General features: G+C 32.6%; 2 protein-coding genes, 1 long non-coding RNA gene and 1 pseudogene across 4 annotated transcripts; 1 reads left to right on the forward strand and 3 right to left on the reverse strand.

The window, feature by feature from the left end:
* Positions 1-12784: 12784 nt before the first annotated feature.
* LOC18027947 (transcription repressor OFP15) lies at positions 12785-13803 on the reverse strand. Its single transcript, XM_006410714.2, has one exon. The coding sequence runs from the start codon at positions 13717-13719 to the stop codon at positions 12895-12897; it is 825 nt and encodes a 274-aa protein (XP_006410777.1). The 5' UTR covers positions 13720-13803; the 3' UTR covers positions 12785-12894.
* A 6369-nt stretch (positions 13804-20172) lies between these two features.
* On the reverse strand, positions 20173-21405 carry LOC18027948 (annotated as a pseudogene).
* Positions 21406-21790: 385 nt separating this feature from the next.
* Positions 21791-23471, forward strand: LOC112081473. Of its 2 annotated transcripts, XR_002896539.1 has the most exons (6): positions 21791-22084; positions 22185-22229; positions 22329-22358; positions 22485-22961; positions 23064-23150; positions 23270-23471. It is a non-coding gene; the product is annotated as an uncharacterized LOC112081473 (long non-coding RNA). The 2 variants fall into 2 exon arrangements; XR_002896538.1 differs by having other exon boundaries at positions 21791-22229.
* An 814-nt stretch (positions 23472-24285) lies between these two features.
* Positions 24286-27554, reverse strand: LOC18027949 (B3 domain-containing protein At2g36080). Its single transcript, XM_006410716.2, has 3 exons — positions 26913-27554; positions 25563-25750; positions 24286-24462 (listed from the first exon to the last, which is right to left on the reverse strand). Exons 1-3 carry the CDS (start codon positions 27412-27414, stop codon positions 24412-24414), a joined length of 741 nt encoding a protein of 246 aa, XP_006410779.1. The 5' UTR covers positions 27415-27554; the 3' UTR covers positions 24286-24411.
* Positions 27555-27745: the final 191 nt, after the last annotated feature.

Genomic DNA, 27745 nt, shown 5'->3' on the forward strand with positions numbered 1-27745 from the left:
TCGAACTCTTGATGCACATAACAAATACTCAAATGTGTCCAAGATAATGTTTTAAAATTAGCTTATGTCACTTTAATTACTTGTGTACTATAACTGTTAACTTGCAAACAAGAATACAAAAGCATTACTTACACAAGTTCTCATCTATCATTCTCTATAAACAATATTTTGTGATAAAACACAAAAAAAACCATATTAACAAACAAAATTATGAACCATATTATTGCAAAAACGTAAGTAACAATAGAAATATCTATTGGTCATCATTTGTAATAAGCATAAGTGTATTGGTCATGTTATGTATTTTTATCACCTAAGACAACACATTATATCTAAAGCCACATAAAAGAACATTAGTAGACTACACGACGAAGTCTACTTTGATAAACTAAGTACCTAAAAAATCGAAACTTCTGATTCAACAATAAATATCCAATGAAATGAAATAAAATTCACTGGGTAGTTCAATCACTTACTAAGAAGCAATTCTAAACAAAAAAAATTTGAAAAATAGTTTAAAAATTTGCTTAAAACGCGTTTTAAAAAAAACGTCAAAAGTAGACTTCTAAAGCAGACTTCGAATGTAGACTGGAGGAGAAGTCTACTTTGATAAGCTAAGTACCTAAAAAATCAAAACTTGTGATTCAACAATAAATATCCAATGAAATGAAATAAATTTCAATGGATAGTTCAATCACTTACTTAAGAAGCAGTTCTGAACCAAAAATTTTGAAAAATAGTTTAAAAATTTGCTTAAAACGCGTTTTAAAAAAAAACGTCAAAAGTAGACTTCTAAAGCAGACTTCAAATGTAGACTGGAGGAGAAGTCTACTTTGATAAGCTAAGTACCTAAAAAATCAAAACTTGTGATTCAACAATAAATATCCAATGAAATGAAATAAAATTCAATGGATAGTTCAATCACTTACTAAGAAGCAGTTCTGAACCAAAAAATTTGAAAAATAGTTTATACATTTGCTTAAAACGCGTTTTTAAAAAAACATGGGAAAGTAGACTTCTATAGTAGACTTCAATTGTAGACTAGAGGAGAAGTCTACTTTTTCATCGAGAAGTCTACTAATGAAGTCTACTTAAAAAAAGGTCATTTTTGCAATTGACCAATCGGTTGACTTTTCCTTCAGTAGACTTCAAGAGTAGACTTTAGGCAAAAAATGTTACTTTAGCAATTGACCAATGCGTTGACTAACATAGTAGACTTATATTGTAGACTTCATGTAAGAGTAGACTTCTCTGGCAGTCTACTTTTGAAGTCTACTTTTTAAATAGAAGTCTACGGAACAAAATAGTTTATTTTTGCAATTGAATTTTTTTAGTAGACTTCACTATGAAGTCTACTAAAAAAAAGATTCCTTCCAAGTTTGACCGAACACAATAAGTAAACTTCACAAAGAAGTCTACGGTTTGTAGACTTTTTTGGGAAGTCTACTGGAGTTTTTTGGGATTTTTTTAATTTTTTAATTTTTGAAAAACAGAAGTCAAACACTAAAATGACCTATACGTTTTTGGTCAAACTACAAAAGTAACTTTAAAGTAGACTTCGTATGCAGACGTAAGCAGTAGACTTCATACGGAAGTCTAAATCAAAAAGTCAAAATACGGTCAACTACAAAAATAACCTATTTTCTTTAGTAGACTTCTTGAGCCTTCAAACGAAGTCTACTAAGCTTTTTTGTTTTCAAAGGATGTCGAGTAGACTTCTCGTGAAGTTTAACGAAGTCTACTTTTAAAAAGTCAATTGCAAAAATAACCTTATGTTGACTAGTAGACTTCAGTATACTTCACGAGAAGTCTACTTTCGCGATATGAAAACTGAAATATGGAGAAATTGAAGTGCGACGATTACTTTTATAAAATTGAGCTCGGCTACAGTTCTTTTAAGCACCCAGAACTCAGAATATCACCAAAAATAAGTAACCCAGATGTTAAGTAACCAGAAATCACTGAAAATGCATGACTTTTGGCATTGTAACTTAGCCCAGATGTTTTGGAGAAGAAATTATGAAAGAATGAGAAAGGTTATGAGTGAATGAGCTTAAATATTTACTTATTACAGCTTTAAAATTGGTTGATAAGCATTTATTCCATTTTCATGGTTGTTCATGGTGGTTGAAAGTATTGAAGACGATGGCATTCTCGTAATTAAAAAGTCTTTAGAAGGTCCAAGAAAACTTTAACCAATTAAAGAAAAATCGAATTATTAGATGTATAATGGCATTTTCGTTAATAGTTTAAATGGGAAGGATAAAATTGTGAGAAAATGAGAAAAGTTGGAAAGAAAAAAAAATGTTAGTTTTATGTTTGACTTTGAAATATGAATTAAATCTGAAACTCTCCCATTTTTTAATGCATATATATATACTGTATATATATATACACAAACTTCTTTTTTTTTGACAAAGGCGTATACGTAAACTTCTCTTACAAATCACTTCCAATGCGTACAAAGGAAAGTAGTATTGTATCTAGATGGTTAATGTACGATTATATAATTTATATTATGAAACATATATACTTAACATGATAAATATTTTCAGATTCTAACTAATTACGAAGGTAATTATCAAGTGTCGAGTTTATTAAAACTACGCCTCATATATTATGATTACTATCGCAAAATCTTCTAATAGCCGCTATACTGATGATTACGATAGAATATTTATATTATCACTACATGTTTCTTTGTTGATTTTTGTAGTTATAATCGGCCAAAATCGAATAAGAATTGATATTTCAAAGATCTTGTGCCACTCGTGACTCTCATTACGATAATGACGTGAAGGTTCCGAAAACAAGTCCACGTGAAATTTTTATTATTAATTATTAAGTACGGATGTGCGGAAAAGAAAGATTTTAGTAATAAAAATAGGTATACATATATTATTATACAACTTATCACGCAAGATATTGTCAAAGAATATTGAATGTACGAAATGGGCAGTAAATAAACTCGTAAAAAAAATGTTCTTGTGGCCGATAACATTTGAATTTAGGTTTAAAATTTTTCAGATAAGAACCATATGCGTGTCTTGCAGATTATCTATAATTGATCCGTTACATCGTTTAAAACAACTAGGCCGTCACATTTGTTGCAGTATAAAAAAAAGAAGCAAATATTTGCAATATTGACGAACTAGAAAGCGATATGCAACGCATTGGTATGGTAGTTTATGGGGACCAACTATTAGTAGAATGCTTATTTATGATCAGAATCTAACATGTTAGAAGTATGAGATATCTTCAAGTATTTATTTTCGTAAAGTAAGTGACGACATGTTGTGTGTTAACCTCATGTGTGCTAGCTAAAGATGCGTTAGCTCGTTGGAGACTAATTTAGACGAGCATTCTCCATCAAGATTGTTTACTAACCTTACACCAAGAATTAGGCCGTGTGCTCTGTTGAGTACCAATTCTCAAATTGTATACAGTCTAAATGTTAATGCCAATTTCGGACTGTATAGTATCTTTTGGAAGCATTCGGTAATATTCCAACCAATAGAAAATGAGAGTACTCAAGGCGTAAAAGAATCAACTTGACTGTTCATATCATTATTTATTTATTTTTTGTAATTTATTTGAGAAAACTCTACAACTAAATATATTTGAGCTACAGTGATATCTTACCCATATCTTTATGGAGACAAACCTGTGGCCTTGGGCGGTAAAAGAAATGCGGGAGCATTGGGATTTGGTGTTCGTAATAATTAGAAAGAGATGGTGATAAATAGTGAGGCAGACACTTTAATGTACCATTTTATTACGTACAGCATTACTTCTTCCTCTGTGTATTCTATTCATGATGACTTTTTTCCTTCTTATCGATGAAATGATAGTTTGGACGAACCCTTATTTACCCTTTCCGATTTGATCTCTCCTTTTGAATATTTATAATATTAGTTTTTGTCTTGTGGCCCACTCAGTTACACAGACGTTTCAAGAAATTGCTATTCTTTTTCTTACGATTTAACATTGGTCCCCAAGTTACTTAATTCTTCACTGAGCCACTAACTTCGAGCTCATCATCAGCTACCCAAAAAAAAAAAAAACAAAGTTAATACTTAATACTCAGCCAAAAACTAAGCGATACTTTTTGAAGTAGTGCAATACTCAGTCAAAAACTAAGCGATACTTTTTGATATACAAACCAAACATTGAAAGAGTAAAGTTTGTGAGTCACAATAAGTATTGTTTAACCAAATAACTCGAGTTTATTTGACATTTACATATTAATGTTATAATTAGAATATAGCTTTTATCCGTTTTACGTCACTTCTTCTTAATTAAGCTTTTTTTTTTTTCAAAAGCAACTGTGTTCGTTTGAATCACCTGGTGGGTGGTACCAATTAGTACATGGTAACTACTACTACAAAATCCAAAGTTCTCGTTACTCAGATTATAAAACTTTTTTTTGGATCATTTCTGATCAACAATATTTATCAACAGTTTTTAGGTCCAAATATATTTGTTTACGCAATTTTAATTTTACATATATTCCCTTCATTTTTAAAAGAAGAACTTGGTTGGGTTTTTTCCTTGTTTCATAAATAGATTCTTATAATGTTTATGTACTTTTTAATAATTAATGATGATGATAAATTGTAAACTTCAGAACATAATTTATTGAAAATAATTTAATTTATTGGTTCGTAAATATATATTTAAAAATATTTAGTATAAAAATGATGCACTGATAATCAACTTTGTTTTCCTTAATATTTGTAAGAACTTTGAAAAATATATACTCATTAATTAGAAACTGCAGGAGTATGGTTAAACTGGTTAGACTACGTTAACGGATCACAATTAAATCCGATTAGACTATGTCTTCTATGAATTTATATGCATCATATATATTGGTTTGTGGAATTAAACTAAAGCATATATTCTTTAAAATCAGAATTAAGCCTATCTGACCGGATGGTTCGAATCTTATCTTGAAACAGTGGTTTACCATGTCCAAAAGTCCAAAACTAAAATATTTAATTCCATATGCACACTGCACATGATCCAACTAGACTTGTAATTTGTAAGTGTAATCTTTAGATAAGATATATATGCTTTGTGTATATATATACACATTCATATTAATGCTGAGCAAGATAATCAATGGGTGCTATAAATATATGACCCAACAACCAGAAGTAAATATAGTAATCAATACTATTGAAGTAAATTTTAGATTAGACTAACAAGCAACTAGTAATAATTATAGAGCTCAGAAATTTGTGAATATAAAAACGAAAAACAATAAAAGGAGCAATAACGATAAATGAGATTCTCGTGTCTTCCATTAATGACTTCAGAAGCAAATCTCACAAAACTTCTTAAATCTTACACCTATAAATCTAATGAGTAAAGGATTTTACTTTTTTACAGGTGAATAAAATAGATAAGGACTACATATGTGTTCATAGGCTCTCACAATCTATATACTATTGCAAATTTGCAATTAGAGTACACTGTAGCCATTCGGGTTGAAGTGTTTGGAGATTAATGTGTTACTGATGGGGACTTAATCAGATATTATATCTCGTAACGTGGATTAGATCGTACGATGATGAAGATAAACATGTTTTGTCAATAATATCGATTACGTAAGTATTAGTCCGGCTGATGATGCAGTGGTAAACCAAATAACTAAATTACACGTTCTGTATACATTGTAGATAATTGTACATATTGATGTGGTTTTTTGGATCATAGGTTATTATTATGGTTGAAATGTTAAATCTAGTGAAAATTCCTCAGACTAACCTTTAAGGTTAATGAAATAACAAACCTAATCTAACATATTGAAAAGCTTACTAGACTAACCTTATAAAGTTGGTTGAAGTCTATTTTATCCAGATGTTGAATATTATTACGAAAATGCTATTATGATTTTTTTTTTATAAAATTTTTTTTTTTGAAAAAACTTTAATTTCGAAAAAAACTTTTTAAAAAATCGAAATTTTTTTTGACGAAAAAAAACATTTTTTTAAAACGAAAAAAGCAAAAAAAAAAAAAAACAAAACCAAAAACTAAAAAAAAAAACATAATTCATCTTCTTCTCTCTCTCTTTCTTCTGCGTCCGTTTTTTTTTCTTCCATGGAGCTGCTCTTCTTCATAACATGGCAGCCTCCCTTTTTTCGCAGCTTTCTCTTCACAGCTTTCCTTTTGTTTCACAGATCCACACAAATCTTGCCTCAATCGCCGTTCAGAAACTTGTTCAGGTTTGTTTTTTTCTCATATATCCTCATTTTTCTTATTTTTTCTTCTTTCTTCTTCGTCTTCCTCTTTCCCTTCGTCTTCTACTTTCTGTTTGGCGGAGGAGTTTTACTGTTGGTGTTAGAGATCTCGGAAATATTGGCACGACTCTTAAGCGGCGTTCTCGCCGCATCGCGCACAACCGCACTGGACAGATGTTGTTTCGAAGAAATGGTGGTGTCCCGGAGGTTGACGGCGGCGTAAGTTTTTTTCTGTAAAACCTGCAACCCTAATTTTTTTTGTTTCAGGTAAGTTTCGTAGATATATTTGGAAAACGATAAGTAGTTTGGTAGATTTATTGTATTTTTTTGTTGTAAAGTTCATAATATGTGATGGTAGATTTTTTTTAAAAACGATATGTAGTTTGGTAGATTATTAGTTATTTGATGGTAGATATTTAGAAAACGAAATATAGTATGGTAGATTTATTAGTTATTTGATGGTAAAATTATTTTAGAGTAAAAACGATGTCATTTGGTAGATTTATTAGTCATCTAATGATAGACTTATTTGTAAAACGATGTGATTTGGTAGATTTATTAGTCATTTAATGGTAACTTATTTGAAAAATGATTTGTGTTTGGTAGATTTAAGTTATTTATGGTAGATTTATCAGTCGTATATATTTGAATTTTATATACGAATGACAGTATTTGTTTATTTTTTTCTGACTGATTATGGGCTTTGCCATGGTGAACAAATCTTTGATGGGATATCCAGCATCGATCCGACATGTTTACTATGAATTGTATATTTGCATTTGGTAAATTTGTTTTGAAATAATGGTATATTTATTATTAAATTGATGGTATATCTGTATTTTGAATTTGTAAAAATGATAATTAGATTTTAAATGATAATATTTTTGTTTTCAAATTATATTTGTCGTAAAACATTGACCTAGACATTTTCACATTTTTACCATATTTGCTAGTAATGTTATTATTCAATTTAATTTATTTCTTTACTTTCACTATGATGTATATCATAACTGAATAAAATTTTAATCAAAACACATGACTAAAATCATTTGACATTGTGATGTTGTAAGAGTTTATGTAAATAGAGTTAAATGTAACAAATATTCAAAAATAAAAATAAAAAAATCATAAGTTAAGAGATGGTTATTACAGATATGACATATATGTTCAAAGTTAATATGAAAAGCAAAGTTATTTTAGAGAAAATATATATCATAGAAAAAATATTCATGTTAGAAATTTTTGACCATTGATTATGGCATCTATATCGTAAATACCAATAATCATCTGTGATCGAATCACAGTTAACCGACATAATCTTAGCAAACTCATGCAAAGAAAACGTTAATGGTAACAAAACCAACTCAAATATAACCATGGAACAAGTCTACCATATGTACGAAAATTGTTTAACATACGACACTTCAAAACAAGTCTACCACACCTCTGGTTTTTTCGTAGATAGGACAATACTTTTAGGACAAAAAAGTAATTTCAATCCATAAAGTCAAATGTCTGCCAAACATTAACAACTAAGTCTACCTCAAGCATGAAAAATAACTCTACCATATATACAAGTCTACCATAAGCACCTCATATGTCTACCAGATCGAGGTTATCTTTATACCTTAATTAATCTACCACATGATTATTTTAAGAAGTCTACCATACGTACGATAACTCTACCAGATTACATAAACTCTACCAAACAAACAAACATATCTACCAATATTCTGTAAGTCTACCTCATGTAACAAATAATCTACCACTCACTGGAATAAATTTTACTTGAATTTAAATCTACCACAAAACAAACACATCTACCACAAAACAAATAAATCTACCAACATTCTGTAAGTCTACCTCATGTAACAAATAATTTACCACTCACTGGAATGAATTTTACTTGAATTTAAATCTACCACAAAACAAACATCTCTACCACAAAAGCGGCTCTACCATAAAACAGATATATCTACCATCACGTATTGACACATAAATCTACTGCCAAAGGACATAAGTCTACCAACTCAGAAAATAAATCTACTTCATTGTCAATAAATCTACCGAAAAAGTCAACTATGCGAGAAAGTCAACGCTTTCTTTAACAAGTCTACCAACACCTTTGACAAGTCTACCATTCATAACAACAAATCTACCGAAACATAATAAATCTACCTCTCATCGTCAAAACTCTACCAAGATAAGTCTACCAACATTTGTAAACTCTACCAACTCTCGAATAAATCTACCATCGACCTAATAACTCTACCGACAAAATTTTTGCGTTGACCAAAATTTGATAAGTCTACCGTCAAAGCCTGGTAGACTTATCAAATTTTCAGCGCTATAATCTGCCTACGTGGCATTAAAAAAGTAATGGCATTTTCGTAATTAGGTTTTTTTAACAAAGGCAAAAATGGTGTTTTGGGTATGCTATGTTAGTTTTGTAAAAAAAATAAAAGTGCGCCAAACAAATAATATAGATACTTTCTAAGGTTAGTGTAGTAATCCTCCCTTAAATCTATTGCTTAGTAAAAGAATTTTAATACAAAGAATTGTAAGTTACTTAGTTACAATACATTTTTAAGAAATTTAACTTGAAAACAACGTGTAAAAGATTTAAAGGGATTCAGATTAGTGAACGCTTCGAGTTTGGAACTATATTTGGGCAAGGTTTCAAAGCAACGGTTGATCTGGGTTTTATTTTTTCGTCGGTGAGGCTAAATGTTATAGAATTGTAACCCAATAAATGCAAAATGAAATCGGCCCACACTTGCTTAAGGCCTTGAATAATAAGGCCTTCAAAAGTCAACTCACTTGACGGCAATAGGTTGAACCTGGACGAGTCCACCGTTGGAAACGTGGATCGGGGTGTATCTGAATTGAATACGTGGAACTCAGACAAAGTAACAGACACACTGCAGGTTTTACTTCTCCAAAAGTTTTAGAGAAACCCAATACACATTTTCTCACAAAACAGTTTAATTGAGATTACAAACCCATTAATTGTATCTCCATTTTTCTAGAAATTTAACTTATGTCAATAAAACCATGTATTTTTTTTAATAAAGTTGAAACTTATTGGTTCAAGAAATCGTTAACATGTTTCGAAAAAATAGAAAAAACTGAGAGCTTAGTAAAAAAGAAGAAGAGACAACACCAAGGATGAAGGATTGTTGCTTACTTGCTTGGTAACATGAGCTGATATCAACTTGAGATTTGGTAGCCAATAAATATGAACTTTGAATTTCGAGAGAGCAAAACACGGCCTGAAATTTTGGACCCCATCCATTTAATTATTATGCTTATATTAAATTACTTCCATCATTCCTTTTAATGAATTTTTATATAGTACTACTTGTGGTGGGGATTGTGATGGTCGAATTTTGTATGCCTAAACTTCGAGAATCATCGAAACACTATCGCATCTAGAAAAATGAATATTGTTTTTATATGTTAACAGATGCTAAGAAATTGTAACAAAAAGACAAGAAAAGTGAAAAATGAAAAATATATTAAAATGGAGGGATGATGAGGTTGATTATAATTATATATTAATTAAATGGCTACTGGTAACTGATACAATAGTTCGAAGCTTCGTTGAGATTTTCATACTGATGCAGAAAGATTAATCTCGATGTTAGAGAGTTGACAACTGTTTTGTTTTCACTATTGAATTTTATAAAACAAATAAAATGATCTGTCCTTATCTTACCGTTGTCATTAACCGCTAAGTTATGCAACTAATTAGTAGACATACGTGCTTGTTACATAATTAAAATATGTACATGTGCTCGCTCTTTAACTCCTTATTTTAATTTATTTTCATTCTATATGCGCTAAGGTCACTCACACATACATATTCATTAAGTTACTAATGTCTGAATGATCTCTCTCTCGGAATGAGGATTAGCTTGAAACATAATTAAAATTTGAAGCTTAAAACATAAGAAAAAAAAAATAGCCAAAATAGGATAGATATAAAACAGAAGCTGGAGAACCAAAAAACACACAAACACACAAACAAACAAACATACTGTGAAAGACGATTGAAGGTGAATTTGTAGGTGTGATTATATAGGGGGTAGCCACTTGGGAACAAAATCAGCGTAACACGAAGAAGCAAAAGGTGGAAGATGCTATAATTGAATCCTAACCATGGTTTCCTTTTGTTTTATTTTTGTTTTGTCGTTCTACTTATGTAAACGAAGTCGTATTTAGAAAACCTAAAAAAAAATTAAAATTCTAAATCGAATTCTAAACTGGAAACTGAGCGATTAGGACGATTTTGGCCGAACCTCTGGACCAAAATTCGTAGTTGGCTCGCCGTTTTTAATAAATTTATATCACCTCTGTTGTTAAAAAAAAAGTTATGAGCGCTAAAGGTGATCGTTTAACATTGAAATATAACACATTTAAAGTTGAAGTCATCTACATTATATAAGTTTATTAACAAATGATATAATGCACTTAAAATTAGACAGGTCAGCAAAGTGGCAATGTTATTTTATATTGGAAATGATAGGAAAGTGATAGAAATTTGGTTTGAGCCACTCATTCCACATTCTGCATTGCAAAGACATTCTTCTCATCATCTCGGCCCTGAAGTTCCCTCAAGATTTCATTTTACTTTTTTTTGCTTTATTTTATCTTTTACCTCTTTTTAGTTTGTTTTTTTTTCATTTTCGTTTGCTTCTTTTTATCGCAGTTCCAATATATACGAAATATTATATAATATCAGTTCTTGAATTTTCAGTTTTCACGTTTAGAGTTCAAAAGTTTTCCAATGATAAACGTAAGCAGGAAAATAGGTGTTCATTTTCTTGCGCGTTTATCTAAAATCAGTTGAATCTCATATTCTTCTCAAATGAGCATCATCAATGCAAAAATAAATCCGAGCACTGTCAAAATCTGAGTTGAGTCGAGTGCTACTTTTGCCAAGGAATGATTTATTCATTTGGATCTACCACAAAATTTATCGAAGATTATGTCACAATCCATCCATTGCTATGTGACATTAAAAAAATATATCTAATGCTAATTCTGGAAAATGACAACTCTTGTATATATCTGTCATAAACCAAAATCTTTAAACAAACTGGAAGAATATATTAGATCCAGAACTTAATTGTTGATAAAAGCATCAAAGTATTAAGCTATGCGACATAAATTTCGGTTTTTCGTTGTTGTCCAAAAAGTCTACTAATGCCTCAGACACACGAAACCAAGGAAGCATGAGATAGCAAAAACAGAATGCAAAGCTAGTTTTAGAAGCGAATCCGCTTTAGTGTTTCTAGTTAACCATATTACAAATCAAATTTCTTTCCGTATTCATAGTGTCGTTTGAGTCCTTAACATTCTATTCTATTTACCATTTTATGACCTTTTTTAAAAAACAACAACAAATTATATATTTTAAGAGTATCGGATTTACATTAAATCATAGTAAATATAGTTTTTTTTTTTACCAAACGGTTTTAGATGACTCTACCTATTATCGGTACTTTTTATTTGTCTTTTTAAATAGTTTAAATTCTGTCCGATTCATGTCTTACATGGATTTTCAACAGTTAATATTATATATATATATATCTATATATGTATATATGTTGAAATTAAAATAAATAAATAAAAAAGCAAAGATGCGCGGCCTTTTTAAAAAGGATATCATACAATATTTTCCAATGTTACAAAAAAACATATTCTCAATTTCTGGGTATTTTTTGCAGTCACAATTATTTTTGGATTTACTATGAATCAAGTCTCTTATAAAACAAAAACCTGCCATATGTCATACAAATAAACGACAGTAAAATTCAAAATCAAGGGCTAAGATAAGATCTATCAAAAACACAATGTCAGAGATTAATTAAATTATACATGTTCATTAGCTATTTTGGACAATTACCCTTATATTAATATTTTTTTCTATTTTTTCTGTGTGTAAAATATAGATTACGGAGACAATCTCGTAGGATTGTGTCACAGACTTACAGTCCCACATGTCTCATCTTAAAGCCCAACCTGCCGTTGAAGCGAAGATCTTCGCTGTTTCCCCGTTTTCGCATATCCAACGTTCAAACAAGGTTTAATTTTTATATTAATATACTAAACTTTGTCTGATCCGTTTCACAAAAATGCCAAAATTTTGCAGGAGAGAATACTGTCTTAATAAATAGGTTGCATGTTCACCATAGTATCCAGAATTAAACTCCATGACCAATAATCAGATCTAGTTCCATTATATATTTACGTTTTCACCATAGTATAAAATTAATTTAAATGAATATGTTGTTTTCATATGCAATCTATAATTATTTACTATAGACTATACTTATACTTATTTTTTAACCTTAATGTTATTAATTTTATGGGCTCTGCATGTTGTGTCAAAAACTTAGATCAAAATAACCGGACATTTTTTTTTATCAAATATTAAATGGTCCGATCGAACTATCATCATCCTACATAACCAAAAAAAAAAAAAAAAATTCCACATGATTAAGAAAGAGTTTAATGAAATCTAAAAAGGTAAGCGCAATGCGTATCAATACAATATTCAGGGTAGCTATTGTTACGAACTTACGATTATGCACAAAATTTAATTAAACTAAAAACAATTGAAGAAGAACCAAAGAAAAGCATTCTAAACCAAAATGTCTTTAGTCTTCTCATCCATCTCTAACAACGAAGACAACGGCAAGAAGCGTACGGATGTCGACGAAGTGTCATCCGAGGAAGAATACGAAGAACACGATGTGTAGAACGACAAAGGAGACGACGGAGACTCGCCAAGATTCAAACTATTACAACAAGAAGTGCTTGCTTCTCCGGTGGCGCGTGAGGCCAAGACGCCGTCGTCTTTGGCAATGTTGTTATTGATGGGCTTATTCGTTTGTAGTGCTAAGTTCAAGAGGAGATCGACGAAAGCGGCGAAGATGTATCGATGGCTGGTCTTGGCGTTGACTTCCAAGAACTGGAAGAGAAGCTTCTCGAGGCTTCTCCAGTCGTGGTGAAGGGCGTGTGCCTCAACCATCTCCTCCATGGATCTCTTGAAATCAGAGTAAGGGTCGTTTGATTCCAAGGACAAGAGCATGAAGCCTTCCTCCTCCTCTTCTTCTTCTTCTTTTTCTTCTTCTTGTTTTCTCTTAGTCGTAGCTTCTTCGAGTATAGAGTTGGATTCTCCTTTGCTTTCGAAGATGAGTCTCTCTGATGATCTTAGCCCTTTTATCACATTCTCTAACGACTCTGTAATCTCAGGTGGGTCGAGCTCAGGTGAGTCGAGCTCGTCGTCTTCTTGGTCATGGATAGGGTTGGTGAAACTGATGGTGGCTCTGAAAGATATGGTTTTAGGGTTTTGATGACAAGAAGGCCATGGCCATGAAGTGGAATTAGATGATGATGGAATGGAATTCGAATTTGAAGAACATGAGAATGAAGAGTTATTCTTGTTTAGAAATGGGAGTTTCATTTTCTTCTCCTTTTCTTTTTTGACTGGGTTTCTTGAGAGAGGAAAAATAGGACAAGAAAATAATTTTCTTTATTGTTTGTTTGTTTGGGGATTGGATTCAAAATAAGAAACTGAAGGAGTTAATGGAGTATGAGGGAGGGAAGATTTTAAGGGTTTGAAGGGGGAAGAACAGAGAGGATTGGTGGGGTCTATTTTTTTACTTATTTTAACGTCTATATATTTAAATTTTATATTTTCTTTCTTCTTTTATTTGGTTGTTGTATTAAATTAATGGCTTCAAAATTTAATGTTGTTTGGTTGGGGTTCATTCAATATAATTCAGTACCTTTTCCCGGTTAAGTTGTTTTCGTATTTATTATAATGAATGATACTATTTCTTGGTTTCGTCTTCCTTTCTCAGAGCTTTTAATACTTTTTAAAAAAGGATTTAAAACTTTTTGAAAGGATACGAAAAAGGTTCATTTTATCATTTCAAGTGTACATCACAAATTATTGGGTTTGCATCCGACTGAATTTTTTGATTTTGTTTATTAAAATTCGACAAACATCGTTCACTGTGCATTATAGATGAATATACAGACAACTGGAAGAAATTTTATATTATTAATTATTTTGAAAGTTACCTAAGTGTCAATGATCTCTGTTTCAAAAAGATAATTGAAGCTTTCCGTACTAGGGGACTACAATTGTAAATTGCACGTGGCAAGAAACGTAATCGTTATTTCTAAAGAAAGACAAAATATTAGGTCACATTAAATTTTGGTCCATAAACAATTAAGAAAAAGTGTAAAAAACAATTCACATTTTAATTTACTTCCATATTGAATTCACCTCCAAAGGTAAGCATCAATATATAATTTTCATTTTTTTCTCCAGAGCATTACAGACAAATATATAATGCGGATATAGCAAGACGATCTCCCTGTTAAATGAATTGAAACTCGACATCTCTTTTAATTTATCATTTCAAAAATGGCTCAAAAAATTATATTTCAAATAAATATTATTTGGTTGAATGTAATTGTATACGCCTAATAGGATAATTAATGATTTTAACATCTATGATTATTGTACTAATAGATAAAAATAAAATATAATAAGTATTAGTGACTTATAAGAATATATGAGGAAAATAAAAATTGCATTTGAAAATACAAAACATCGCGTACTTTGTAACAAAAAATAATATGAAAAACATCACTTAATTAAGAAAAAAATAACTCCAGTGTAGTTCTCTAAATCAATTTGTTTTATTATTGTTTTCGCGAAAACCAAAAGTGGATCAAATACTTTTTCTGGATTCATTGTTTTAAAACATAAATGTATAGAAATTTAAATTGAAACCATAAATCATAAAAGGTTGGTCCGCATGATTTTTTTGGAAGATCCGATACTAATAATTAAACGAAAAAGAAACAATCTCATAATACGAAACAATACTATAGACTTCAAACATAAGTCAATGATTTAAATGGAAAAGAAAAGACGGAGAGATAATAATGTAGAAATACTCAACAACCAATTAACCCAACGAATCAACCAACTAACTGACCAACAAACAAAAGATATGACGTCGATCTTAAGAAACTGTGTAAAATGAGACAATATCACGAACTTTGCAATTATTTTGTATTTAAAATTAATTGTCAATGCACGTCTCCTCCCCGAATTGGAAACATATTTTGTGTTTCTCTTTCATTGAAACTGCATGCTCGCACCTGAAACCTAATTACATATATTTATGTCGTATTTAAACTACTATTATTTTATTTTATAAATATCAACTACACTTATTGTTCAGATCGTTTAACTTTGAGGTGGGAATGAATCTTCCATAAAAATAGTATATTTGAATTTTTTTGCTACGTAGAACGCAGTAGATCACATAAAATTCATGATTAGGAGGAGTTAACTTAATAATCATAGATCGTATCGGTGAATTTATATATTATAGAAGGCAAAGCCATGTGAGTCTCTCCCGATTCCATTTTGCACGTACCTTTCATTCACGTGCCTCTCACGCGTCGCCAGTAAAGAGATTGCGACACGGGAGGGAGAGATATCTCTATCGTTATCATATCTATATTAAAAGTTTTAAACCATCTAATTAATAGACAAACAAATAATATTATAGAAGTAGAAGCTTCGAAATAGTTATAGAATTATAACCAGAGATGTTAGAAAAATCATGTGGATTTTAAAAAACGAAGATAATGATTGATAGCTGTATGTCTTCTTAATTATAATTATGCCATATGCTCATGGATGCTTCGCGTGGCGTTTCCTTTACTAATCACATTTTAATTAAATAATAATATTCATTGCTCTTAGCTAACTTGGTCCGTAGATTAGGAGTATTAACCCTTACGTCATACAAAAGATGCCATACTATATGGATCCTGTGTTGAAAAGATTTCAATATGTATTCACGAACCACGAGAGATATCAAAATCTTATGCAATTTTCAATTTGTTCTGTTTTCTTTTTCCACGAAAGCATCTATTTTTATTTTTATAAAATAAACTGTTTGTTACACAATTTAAAGAACTTTTTTACACACAAAAAAGAGAGAGAAGAAACCATGCATGGTAAGCAGCGAACATAACAAAACGTTGAACAATCACACATTTTCATGAGTTGGTATTTGGATTGACAGTATTCACCAGAGCTTGGGGTAATTGGGAGCGTTGAAAGTCTTAGAACTTCGAACTTAAAACTATAGGTCGAAAAATGTTTGAGAGCTTATTGCCGAATTCTGATGAAGGTTGCAGAGTTGGAAGGTGACAATGTTTTCTTTTAATAACTATCGAAGGTCAAGTCGCGAAAGATCATACTCTCAAGTTCATAAAGTTAAATATAATAATGCGTGATTCATATTACCATCAATGATTTTTTTTTTCCTCCATTACCATCAATGATTAAGTCGCGACAGATCGTATTTTTAGGTTCGTAACTCGTAAGGTTCAACTCGATATAGCGTGATTCGAATGCGAGGTGCTCCAAAAAAAGAAAAGTATTACCAATATTTGGATTTTTCTAATGATTTTCAGCCCCTTCGAATATACTTTCTATTATGACTAAAAATTAAAATTGGTAGAACTAAAAAAAATATTCGTTATGGAAGTTTGAGGGTGGTGAAAGAGTAAAAGAAAGGGACCATTTGGTGGGATGCACCAGCTGAGAGAATGTGGTCCATTTCCTACCAAATCTCTTCTCCTTCTCTCTGCATCGCTATATCAAAATCATGATTCCTTTTTAGTAAATTACAAACTCTATATAGTAATATTATCCTTAACTTAGCTCACCAATTTTGGATATATTGAGAAACACCGTTTTCTAATATCCAGTCTAAATAAAAATTATGTAAATGTCGTTAATTAACTAACTACTTTGTTTCCATATAATTTGAACAATGTGATTATTTCTATCAATGGTTTTAGTCCGGAAAAAATGATAGATCGAGTTATAACTTCTCATTCTAATATGGTCTATGTATCTATGTATCTTTTATTGGGATTTGGAACGAGGTTTTAACATCAAAAGTTATCCTGAAACACACATGTTGTAACAAAACACACATGTTGTAACAATAATTGAGATACATCGATATCTTAAGGCATTATATATATAATGTGATTGTTTTTGGGTCCATGAAATTGCAGCGACGTGACTAAAGTAGTGAGGAGGGGACAGTGTGTTGGTGTTACGAATATGAAAGATATAATATTTGTAGCTCAGAAGTTGGAGAATGTCATGTTACTGTTTTGGATCTTTGAATATAAAAGAATATGATTAAATGCTAAGACTATCGCTTTCAAGGAGTGTAGGCCCAATCTTATCTGACTATAACCCTTATTTCCTTGGGACCATTGTTGTCTTCTCTCTAGTGGCGCTAATGGACATATATGTAACTCATTAGAGTGTTCCATCTTTTGAAAAATATTTAAATCTAGAATGTTTTTGGTGCTTTAAGATCAACATTTGAAAGCAGTCTCAGTATGTTTTTGCCAAAATGAAGAGAGATGATGATGATTATGCGTTAGAAATTATAACCAATGTGTTGTGGATCTTGCATTCGTAGTATCACCAAAACTTGATCAAATCACTCACATACTATGTTGTCCTTATAGGAGTGTGTACGATTTGGCATTAATAACATAAACATGAGAAAATCAGGCAAGACTGTAAGAGGAAGAGAATGTACAAACACCATGTAACGAGTTCGTGTATCATTCTAAGAATCCTACGTCTTGGTCAAGCGTCTCCTAAGTCCTAACCATCTACTAAATAACACATACCCGACTCGACCCAAAAAATGTAAAAACATTAATTGGACCTTACGGACAAGCATATCTTGTATCCTTTTAGGATAAAAAAAGTTTTGTATCCAAAAAAATTGGACACGGGCGCCTGACCTTGACACCTCTGCTCACACGAGCTCAAAGAACAACTCGATAAGCTTGGTTACAGTTGGGTGTAATCTTGCGTTTCTTTCCTTTCATATTTCATATATTTCATATTTATAAGTAACAGTTTACAAATAACATATAACTTAGAGTTGGAGAAAGCAGACTTGGACCAAGTAACAAGGCTATCAATAAGTGAAGGAATGGTCGGAATTGGGTGTGTGAAAAAAGTAGCCCAAACTTGAACCGCATAAGTGCAATAAAAAAAGAGGTGCGATCGAGATTCCAAGGCAAAATTACACAACAAGCAAATATTAGGAACTTGTGATCCACAACTCTAAACTCTATCACGAATAAGTAATATATCTCTCTCTGCCACCGGTACATAAAAAGTGTTTGGAAATTATCAGCGAGAACCAAACTGATTTCTCCCAAGGGACAAACCACTCGAATGCATGGAAGATCAAGTCTTCGAAGCTAAAAACATGATCACGGTACTCCAAGCATAGTATCTCTCCATTTCAATTCATCAATAGACAAAGTTTAATTCAAACTCAACTTAGGAGGCAGAGCAATCTTCAACAATAAATTAATAGGATGCCTACTCTGGGAAGAAGCCAAAACACCGTAACTCACCACTTGAGGGACAATAGCAAAGCGAAGAATTTCCATGATTCTTGGCTCATTAGCGCCAATAAGACAATATGTGGTTGGTTAATTTCTAAAATCAAGCCAAAAATAAAGAATGTTCTATAAATAAAAATACTACAGTCTGTAGTATACTTAATTTAGCCACTCGTTATTACTAATTAGTCTGTAGTAACCATCCATGTAGATAAACACACATGCATATTCCTTTAATGAATTAAAAAAAAAAAAATCTGATTAAAGAACGAAGGATGCTACATATTACCAAAGCAAGAATCAGAAGAAATTCGTCCGTACCTTCCGTTGAATGAAGAGCACATGGGTGCATGGCTTGTGGATGGACCCAGCTGCGTTCTGTATGTATGCATTCCTTACTTCCTTACATTATATTAAACTTTTTTTTTGTTATAACTATAATTTATGATGATATAATATCATTGATTCATCGGTTGCTAATGATTCGGTCGATTTCCTTTTTAGATATGATATGAAATGAGGTGGCGAGATTCATGAACCGCGTGGTTAGTAGTGGCGGAGACAAAAAATTTCTTCATTGGGGGCAAATAGAGGTATACACAGATTTATAAGTGGGGGCATTAACATAGAACTTACTAAAATACACCAGTTTTTTAAATCTTGTTGGGGTCAAATGCCCTCATGTTGTTAATGTGGCTCCACCACTGGTGGTTAATTATGTATGGAGACCTCGAAAGTCATTTACAAAATTTCAACTTAAGTACTTTTGGTTCTAATCACTCTTAATTCAACTTTTCTTGCTTAACATTTAATGACGAAAATCTGTCTACCATGTAGTCCATGTACCGTCTACAGGTGTACATGTCGTAGTGTACATGGACTAAATCGTTATAAATAGTAATTAAAATGCTAAAAAAGCTATGAACAGTAATTCCAGATAGTAATTAATTTGAGGGGGTATCTTTAACTTAAGTCTTATCGGCGTTCAAGTGACAGTCATTTTATCATGGGCCGATATATAAGCCCAATGCCTGCTGTAACGAATTCCCGATAATTTTCACCTCACTCCAATACTCCAAACATCATAGCCATCATTTCTTCCGAAGAATTGATTATGGATAATTTTTTGATAATACACCTTAATTGCAAGTAGAAGTATACTGTCTAAAGAACGCAAAATGGAAGAATGTTGAATTCATCATGAACCACAAAGTGTGTAGAACATAGAAGTGAACTCTACGAAGGCTACAAATTGTTAACCATGAAATAATTCAAGAAATTCTACCAACAAAAACGTCAAGCATTTTACAAGCTAATTTATGAGGAAAAAAAAATGCACGAGGAGCTTAGAAGTAACCTAGCTTGGGCCTTGATCATAAGGTTTGAACAAATGTTAAAGAGCTCAAGTAGAAGAGTCAGATCTTCAATTGCAGTGTTCTTGAGCAGAAGATGAAGAAGCATCGGTTTTCGAAACCAGCCCGAGTTCCTCCTCAAGTTTCTCCCACTCATCCAAGAAACTAGGAGGGAATTCATTCTTGGCGGTTCTAATCAGCCCATTGGCGTCGTTAATCTTCTTGTTCCTCACCAATCCCACAACCAAATGCTGCAACGTATCGAAATCCGGAATCTTGTGCACATACACGCTCTTCTTGAACACCGCGTAGCCTTGCTCATACAAACCGCTGCAACACAGGTGAAGTATCAATGTCCTAAAAGTAGCTACATTGGGAGCAACGCAGATGTTTCCTTGAAGCCCATCAAACACTTTTTCAGCTTCATCGAACATTCCTTTCTCGCAATACGCGGTCACAAGACAGTTGTAGCTGATCGTATCAGGTTTCAATCCCATATTGCTCATTTCTTGAATCAACTCCAAAACTCTTTCAGGGCTCTCTTTTAGAGCAGCATTCATTAAACGAACATTATATGCTGAGTTATCCATTACTTCACAGCCTTTCTTCTTCACCATCTCATTCCACAGGTTCTCTGCTACCTCGACTTCACCTTTCAATTTCATATACAAGGAGCTCAAAATAGTGGTCAAGGCAATGGTGTTGACGCCTTGTTCTTCACCTTCCTCCATCTGTCTCATCATAATCTCAATGGCTTTTCCATGCAAGCCAGCCTCGCAGTATGACTTGATCAATATACCATAAGAGATTTTGTCAGGGCTGAGGAAGGTGTTGAACGAAAGTACAGATCTTGGTGTCCATTTTATATCCGAGAAGAAAGTTCTCGAGGCGTGACGCCACAAGGATGCTCGACCGTAAGATCTGATTAGGGTAGAGAAGAAAAGTTCTTCATTGTAGTATATTGCGTTATTTCTCTGCTCATCGATTAGGGTTTCGAGGTCTGAGAAAGCCACTCGAATCGTCGTCGTGATCGTTTACTTTCCGGATCTTGTTTGGAGACGGAGCAGCCGCCTTTACGGTGGTGGTTGTAGCATCTCCGGCGGATGTGGTGAAGCAGCGGCGAACATAGCGGAGACAGAGACGAGATGAACAAGAATTGATTCTCGAGCTTCTTCTTCCTTTTTTCTGGATCCTTTTCTCTTTCTGTTGTAACCTATATTATACCTGCGACAAGAATTGATCAACAATTCAACATTAGAGCATCTGTAAGGACGGTTTGAGGAGAGTTTTTGGGTGGGGTTCATGAATTTTTTGCATTTAAAATAAATCAATAAAACCCAATTTTTATAGAACATGTTCTAATTTTAAGACGTTTAAAACCTAATTTTTATAGAGCGGGTTTATGGGAGGTTCTCTTTTTCTCTTTCATCTATTCTCCTTTTTTCTCTCTTTCTCTCTCAAGAGAGAAATAAAACCCAACACGGAAGAATCGATTCGTCCGAATTACTCTGAAGAGTTCGCCTCTTATCCAATTGGCATAATATGATTGGCGAATATTAAAAGGTTATCCAATTGGCATAATATGATTGGCGAATATTAAAAGTAATTTTAAGGGAGAAAACACATATTCTGGAACCAAATTCATTTGTTTTTTTTTTTTCGCGACTCTTTCTTTCTCTCTTCGTCTTCTCCACCGATTGTTGATCAACTGCTGCATCCGAGCGTCGTTTCTGTCGAAGGGTTACTACCTCGTCCTCGTCATCTCATCCGGCCCGGTTCTCATCCAAAGCTTCGTCGATTTCACTTCCGGCAAAGGATCCTCGCTGTTGCAGGGTTACTACCTCGTCTTCATCCTCCTCCTCGCAAAATTCGTCGAGGTCTCGTCCACTCACCAGTTCAGTTTCAACTCCCAGAAGCTGGGGATGCTCGTCCTCATGCTCATATTTTATGCAAATCGACAGCACTTTGACCTAATTAACCGCGGTACTGTATCATCTTATTCACTTATGTTCTTGCCTCTCTGTTTTTTCTTTCTTTTTTTTTTTATAGCTTTGAATCTTTGTATCCTCTGAACACGACGCAGCTACGCGAGTATATTGATGGCACAGAGGACTACATTAACATATAGGTAACCAAAATGAAAACTTTTTTTTTTCCCTGGATGTTATGAAAATGTATTCTCTCTCAATGCCTAATGTAAACTAAAATCATCGTTTGCTTTTTGCAGCTAGACAAGCATCGAAATGACTTGATTCAGGTGAGTGAATATAGAAGAAACCTCAAGATTGATAAAATTCTATCTCATATTCTTTTTTTAATGTGTCTAAAAAGTACCCTGAAACTCTGCAATTAGAGCTTAGCTCTATAACCGTCTGTGTATCAGTGGCCTCTCTGATCGCAGGAATATTTGGTATGAACATTCCCTACACATGGAACGACAACCACGGATACATGGCGGCAACCAATAAGATGCTCAATTACATGAGAGTGATCAAGTTTCAAGCTTGGGAAGATCATTTCAACGAGAGGATTCTCAAGTTTAGAGACATGGAGTTTGGCTGGCTATCCAAGTTTCTCTACTCCATCGCTGGGAACGTCATCATGCTGTGGAGCACACCGGTCTTGATCTTGGCGCTCACTTTCACAACCGCTGTTTTCTTGGGAGTTAAGCTAGATGCAGGAACGGTTTTCACCACAACCACCATTTTCAAGATACTCCAAGAACCGATCAGTTAACCTCAGTGGAGGTCAGAAGCAGAGGATACAGCTTGCCCAAGCGGTTTATCAAGAAGCCGACGTGTATCTACTTGATGATATCTTTAGCGCCGTGGATGCTCATACCGGTTCAGACATATTCAAGGTAAGCACTAAATTATTTATGTCGATATAATCAGTTTGTTAAAACCAAAACTATAAAAAACTGATTCTTTGTTTCTTTGTGATGATGTTGATGTGTCTGCAGAAATGTGTAAGAGGAGCATTGAAAGGAAAGACTGTCTTGCTTGTAACTCATCAAGTAGACTTCCTTCACAACGTTGATTGCATCTTGGTACGGTTCGACGGAACAGAAGATTTTTAAAAACTTGTTGAGTTTGTGATTTAGGATTTTGCTAATGTGTGGTTCCATTTTACATTAGGATTTTGCTAATGTGTGGTTCCATTTTACAGGTTATGCGAGATGGAATGATTTGCACTTCAACGAGATATGTTTTGCACTTGCTAGCACAATTACGGCTGGTGGGGATTCTTGTTGTCTTCTTCTCCATTTTACATATAAAAAAAAATATTTTATTTTTATTATTGATGAACTCTGTTTTGGGGTTCATTAATAGACCAAAAAAATAAATAACTCAAGTTCTTCTTTAAACTCAAAATCAAAAAAAATTATTATAATATTTTGATGAACTCCTAAAAAGAGTTCACCAATGGACATGGTCTTATATCACACAGCTTTCAAACTCTTTGATATTATAATGGATGTGCCGAGCGGAGCCCTGCCTACGTTAATGACGGCCGAAAGCGATTAATTTTTTGTTTTTTTGCAAAGATAAATTAAAGTCTTAAAATATCTATATTGAAATTATTGAAATTATGGTAAACTAGAGATTAAATTACAAAAATTGTATGACACACCAAATAATATTAGAATTTTTTTTTTAAAAGTATTCATTAAAATAGTTGAGTATATCATAAAAATGTAAAGTATTTGCCGAGACTACCCTTCAAAGATAGTGGAACTCGTAAATCGAGTGTTGTGCGATTGTGTTTGATTCGATTATAAACTGAGTCCAGGGTGGAAGCAAAGATAATTGTTAATTTAATTAGTTTTGGTAAAAATTACCTTTTAAAAAACCTGAAAAGTTTTATTTAGGTACTAAAGTTTCTGTTAATATATCATTGGTCAAGACATTTCAGTAGATTAAATTAAGATAAATGTAGTTTTCAAAATTTTTTAAAATGGTATAGTGTGTATTTTTAGAAATCATTGATATTTTAGACTACGTTTTTTACCAAACTTCTCGATATATAGATATAATGGTTGATATGATATTATTCTAAGTTCTAACTAATATAATTTAACAGATAACTTCCGAATGGAACTTTGAATTCTATACATTTGCTAACTATTAGAAAATATTCTGTAATACATTTTTAAGTATAAAAAGAAGAGAGTGAAAATTGAGAAAGGTCAAAAGAAGAATTAATACGATTTACTTTAAATGATACAAAATGAAGGTTGTAAAATTAAGGGATCAGCATCTAAAACAACATGACAGGGACCAGAAGTGAAGTGTTTGATTTTTTAATTATTATTCTTGTGTGCTTCTCGTCTGGTGTACATCTCCTGTGAAACTTATGTCCTGCAAAATAAAATAAATATTTTAGTATATTAACAAAAGCGCTTAATTTCACAATCCCTTGCAAAGGTATCAAATATACTTTCCATTTTATTGACTTGTTTAGTCAAGATAAACATATATTAGGTGTTAGGCGTAAAAAATCTCACTTATCTATGATAATATGTCTTTGGGGAAGGTGGAATGGAAGCGTGGAAATTCAGGAAGAAAATATGTCTTTATTATTGAAGCGGCATCTCATGGAAGATGGGTCCAAAATCCATATATTTTCGTTGTCAAAGGGTAGGTATATTGTGACGGTACTAAAAACCAATAATATATGTGGGAACAAGACATATATATATATATATATACATACATTAATATGCCTATATATATACATCTACGTAGACACGTAAGATCAACACATCAATAATGCCTGTTCGTGTATAAAATTAAAGATTAGGTGTAGAAGAAAAGTTTGACGGAATTGCCAAAATTATTGTTCATGAAGACTAAAGTGCATATGATATAAATGGAAAACGTGAATGCCTAGCAATAACAAACTAACAATTATTACACTAATAGTAACAATAGTAGTAATAATATTGTAACAATAATGGTCATAGCAAAAAGAAAAAAGAAAAAATAGTTACAATAATGGACCGCACTTTTTTTGGATAAGTTTTAGATAGACTACTACTCGGCGTGATATGTTAACAGTACTCACTTTTCTTCTGTCCTCCTAAGAAAGAAAAATACCATTTATTTGCTTTGTTTTCGTAGCTCTAAATACATTGAAATGTAAAGATAAAATAAACGAATGATTTGTTCGACCAAAACTAACGGAGTAAACGAGTGATTTGAGAAAAAAAAATTATAGGGCACAAATTAATTAAGGACGTCGAAATGTATAGTATAACGCCAGGTTATAAATAGAAAAAGGGTCAAACCAACTCATAAACTTTATCTGATTATGAAAACACGTTAACAAGAAACTTAAAACGTCGGTTTAAATGATATGGACAGTTACTTCGATCTTTAACTACTCTACTTAGACTTTAGCAAAAGAAAATATAATAAGTTATTTTTATTTCTTATTTAAAATAATAGTTGAAACGTACCATGAAGTACGGAGGAGGATAGTGTTGTTGTGGGTAGAAATGAAACTGGTCGTGACTGGTTGGACAGGTGGTAAAACCGTCAGGTGTGGATGGCTCGGACCAGTCTGAGTCTAGCTGGCACTCCATGTTCACTCCGAACAGTCTCAATGTCTTCGAGTTCCCTCTCTGGCTCTCTCCCGCTTGAGCCCCTGCAATCCAATTAATTAACACCAAAATTTTATAAATTAATGTAGAAACTGAAATCGAGGCTTTTTAAGTTTTTATCGAACCAACAAAAAAATTGAAATTGAGGAATCTATAATGGATAACTGCATAGACTTTAGGCATGTTATTTCCCGAAAGGAACAAGACTTTATTCGGAAGCGAATTTCCATTTCTGGTACTGCTTTACCACAATGACACGTCACGTTTATATATACGAATTACATTGGTACTGCAAATCGTTGTCCCGGTCACATGAAACAATTGTATATGATTTTAAATAATTAAATATATACTCTACACAATGTTTGGTGATGGTTGTGGCCGTGAGGGACTTGGTTGATGTCTTATAAATCGAATTTAGTAGATAAATGCATATATTCGGAACATATAGCGAGCCAGTGCATGCCGTTTTGGTTACGGTCCAATATAATGATTAAAAATAATGTTGAGTATATATACACGTAGTATAAGTATAAAATTGTGGAAAATTTGAAAATGGAGAACGAGCAGGTGTAAGGATACGCAACAAATGTCACGCAGTGTTGATAATACGAATCCGATTCTGTTTTCTATGGGCTTCCATCATTTATTTATTTTTACTTCTCTTCTTACTTTAAAAGAGCGTCGACCCTCACGCGCCATTACAAACTCCAAACAAGATAAAGAGTTTTTCAATTGGGTCACGTAACTTCAAAATATTACAATGAAATAGATTTAAATTTTTACTTTAGATAAATTAAATATTGCAGGATTCGTTAAATTTTAATTTCGTTATATATCCAATATGTGCATGGAACTGAATATACGTTGACAAAAATTATAAGCGACAAAATAGAATTTTTCTTCCAATTTTGATGAATTTTACTTTTTATTAGTAATATTCAGTGGATTAGTTAAAATTCAAGCTAAATGTTTTGGGGACCAGCAGTTTCATAGACTGTTTTAAATTTGGTTTTTTTAATTTGTCAACAAATGTGGTTGATAATTACTGATATTTTAAAAATAAAAATATTTAACTTTTTGTTTAGAAGAAAATATATATCCGACTTTTCATAAGTTTTAAGAATCAGTTTAAACTTCGGTCAAAAAAATCTTTCGGTTATTAAAAACTAAAGTTTATCTATATAACTAAATAAAAAAGGGTACCTGCATGAGGATAATGGAGCGAGGCATTGGATTGAAGATGGCGATAAGATTCGGAGGAGGAGGAAGAGTCGCCGCGTCTTCTCCAGCCAATGAAGAATCTTCTTCCGTCAGCACGGTGACGATGGAAGAGAACAACGTCGCCGGCGTCAAGATGCTTCTCCTTGACGTATCTGCTCCATCCTTTGGTCAAGACGTAACTCTGACTACTGTTCCAATAAGAGTATCTGAATCTCCATGGCTTACCTTCCTCGTCCTCGAAGCAGAGGAGAAGACCCTTCTCCACCGCGTCTGCCGCGGCGGCGGCGAGTGGGAAGTATCTCTCGGCATGCTGTTTTGGGATAACAAGGCGGTTGAGTTTTCCGACGTCGCTTGGGGTTAAGGGTTTCTCGAAAAGAGCTTCTTTTTCCTCCACGACGTCGTTTTGGTGGTGGTGTTGCTGCTGCTGTTGTTGCCACATGAGAGAATGGTAGTGGAAATCGCTTGAGTATTGGTTTATTGACATTTGAAAGAAAGAGAAAGAGATGACGAATAGTGATGAGAGAGAGAGAGAGATGGCAAATATATTTTGAGATACCAATGCTCCTTTAGGGAGGTTACATGTATCTGCCTCTATTTATAATATGTATACATATATGTTACAATAAAAAGAGAAAATTATCTATAATCCTATGATAAATCAGATGTATATAGATATATGTAAGGTATGACATATGCTAGTGTAATATAGGTATAATTGGGCATGAAAGTTTCATATATGACGTCCATTGAAAATGAAAAATAAATTTTTTAAATTCCTGATATAAATGTGGAAAGTTCATTGTATTCTAAACACA

This window comes from Eutrema salsugineum, unplaced genomic scaffold (genome assembly GCF_000478725.1).
Source record: "Eutrema salsugineum unplaced genomic scaffold, Eutsalg1_0 scaffold_10, whole genome shotgun sequence".
NCBI lineage: Eukaryota > Viridiplantae > Streptophyta > Magnoliopsida > Brassicales > Brassicaceae > Eutrema > Eutrema salsugineum.

Bases quoted from the DNA above. Each gene is read 5' to 3' on its own strand.
- LOC18027949 (XM_006410716.2), bottom strand. From the start codon at position 27,414: ATGTCAATAAACCAATACTCAAGCGATTTCCACTACCATTCTCTCATG. The intron at 25,751-26,912 runs GTACCCTTTTTT...ATTGGATTGCAG, and splicing joins GCTCCATTATCCTCATGCAG to GGGCTCAAGCGGGAGAGAGC. The intron at 24,463-25,562 runs GTACGTTTCAAC...TTTATTTTGCAG, and splicing joins ATCCTCCTCCGTACTTCATG to GACATAAGTTTCACAGGAGA.
- LOC18027947 (XM_006410714.2), bottom strand. From the start codon at position 13,719: ATGAAACTCCCATTTCTAAACAAGAATAACTCTTCATTCTCATGTTCT.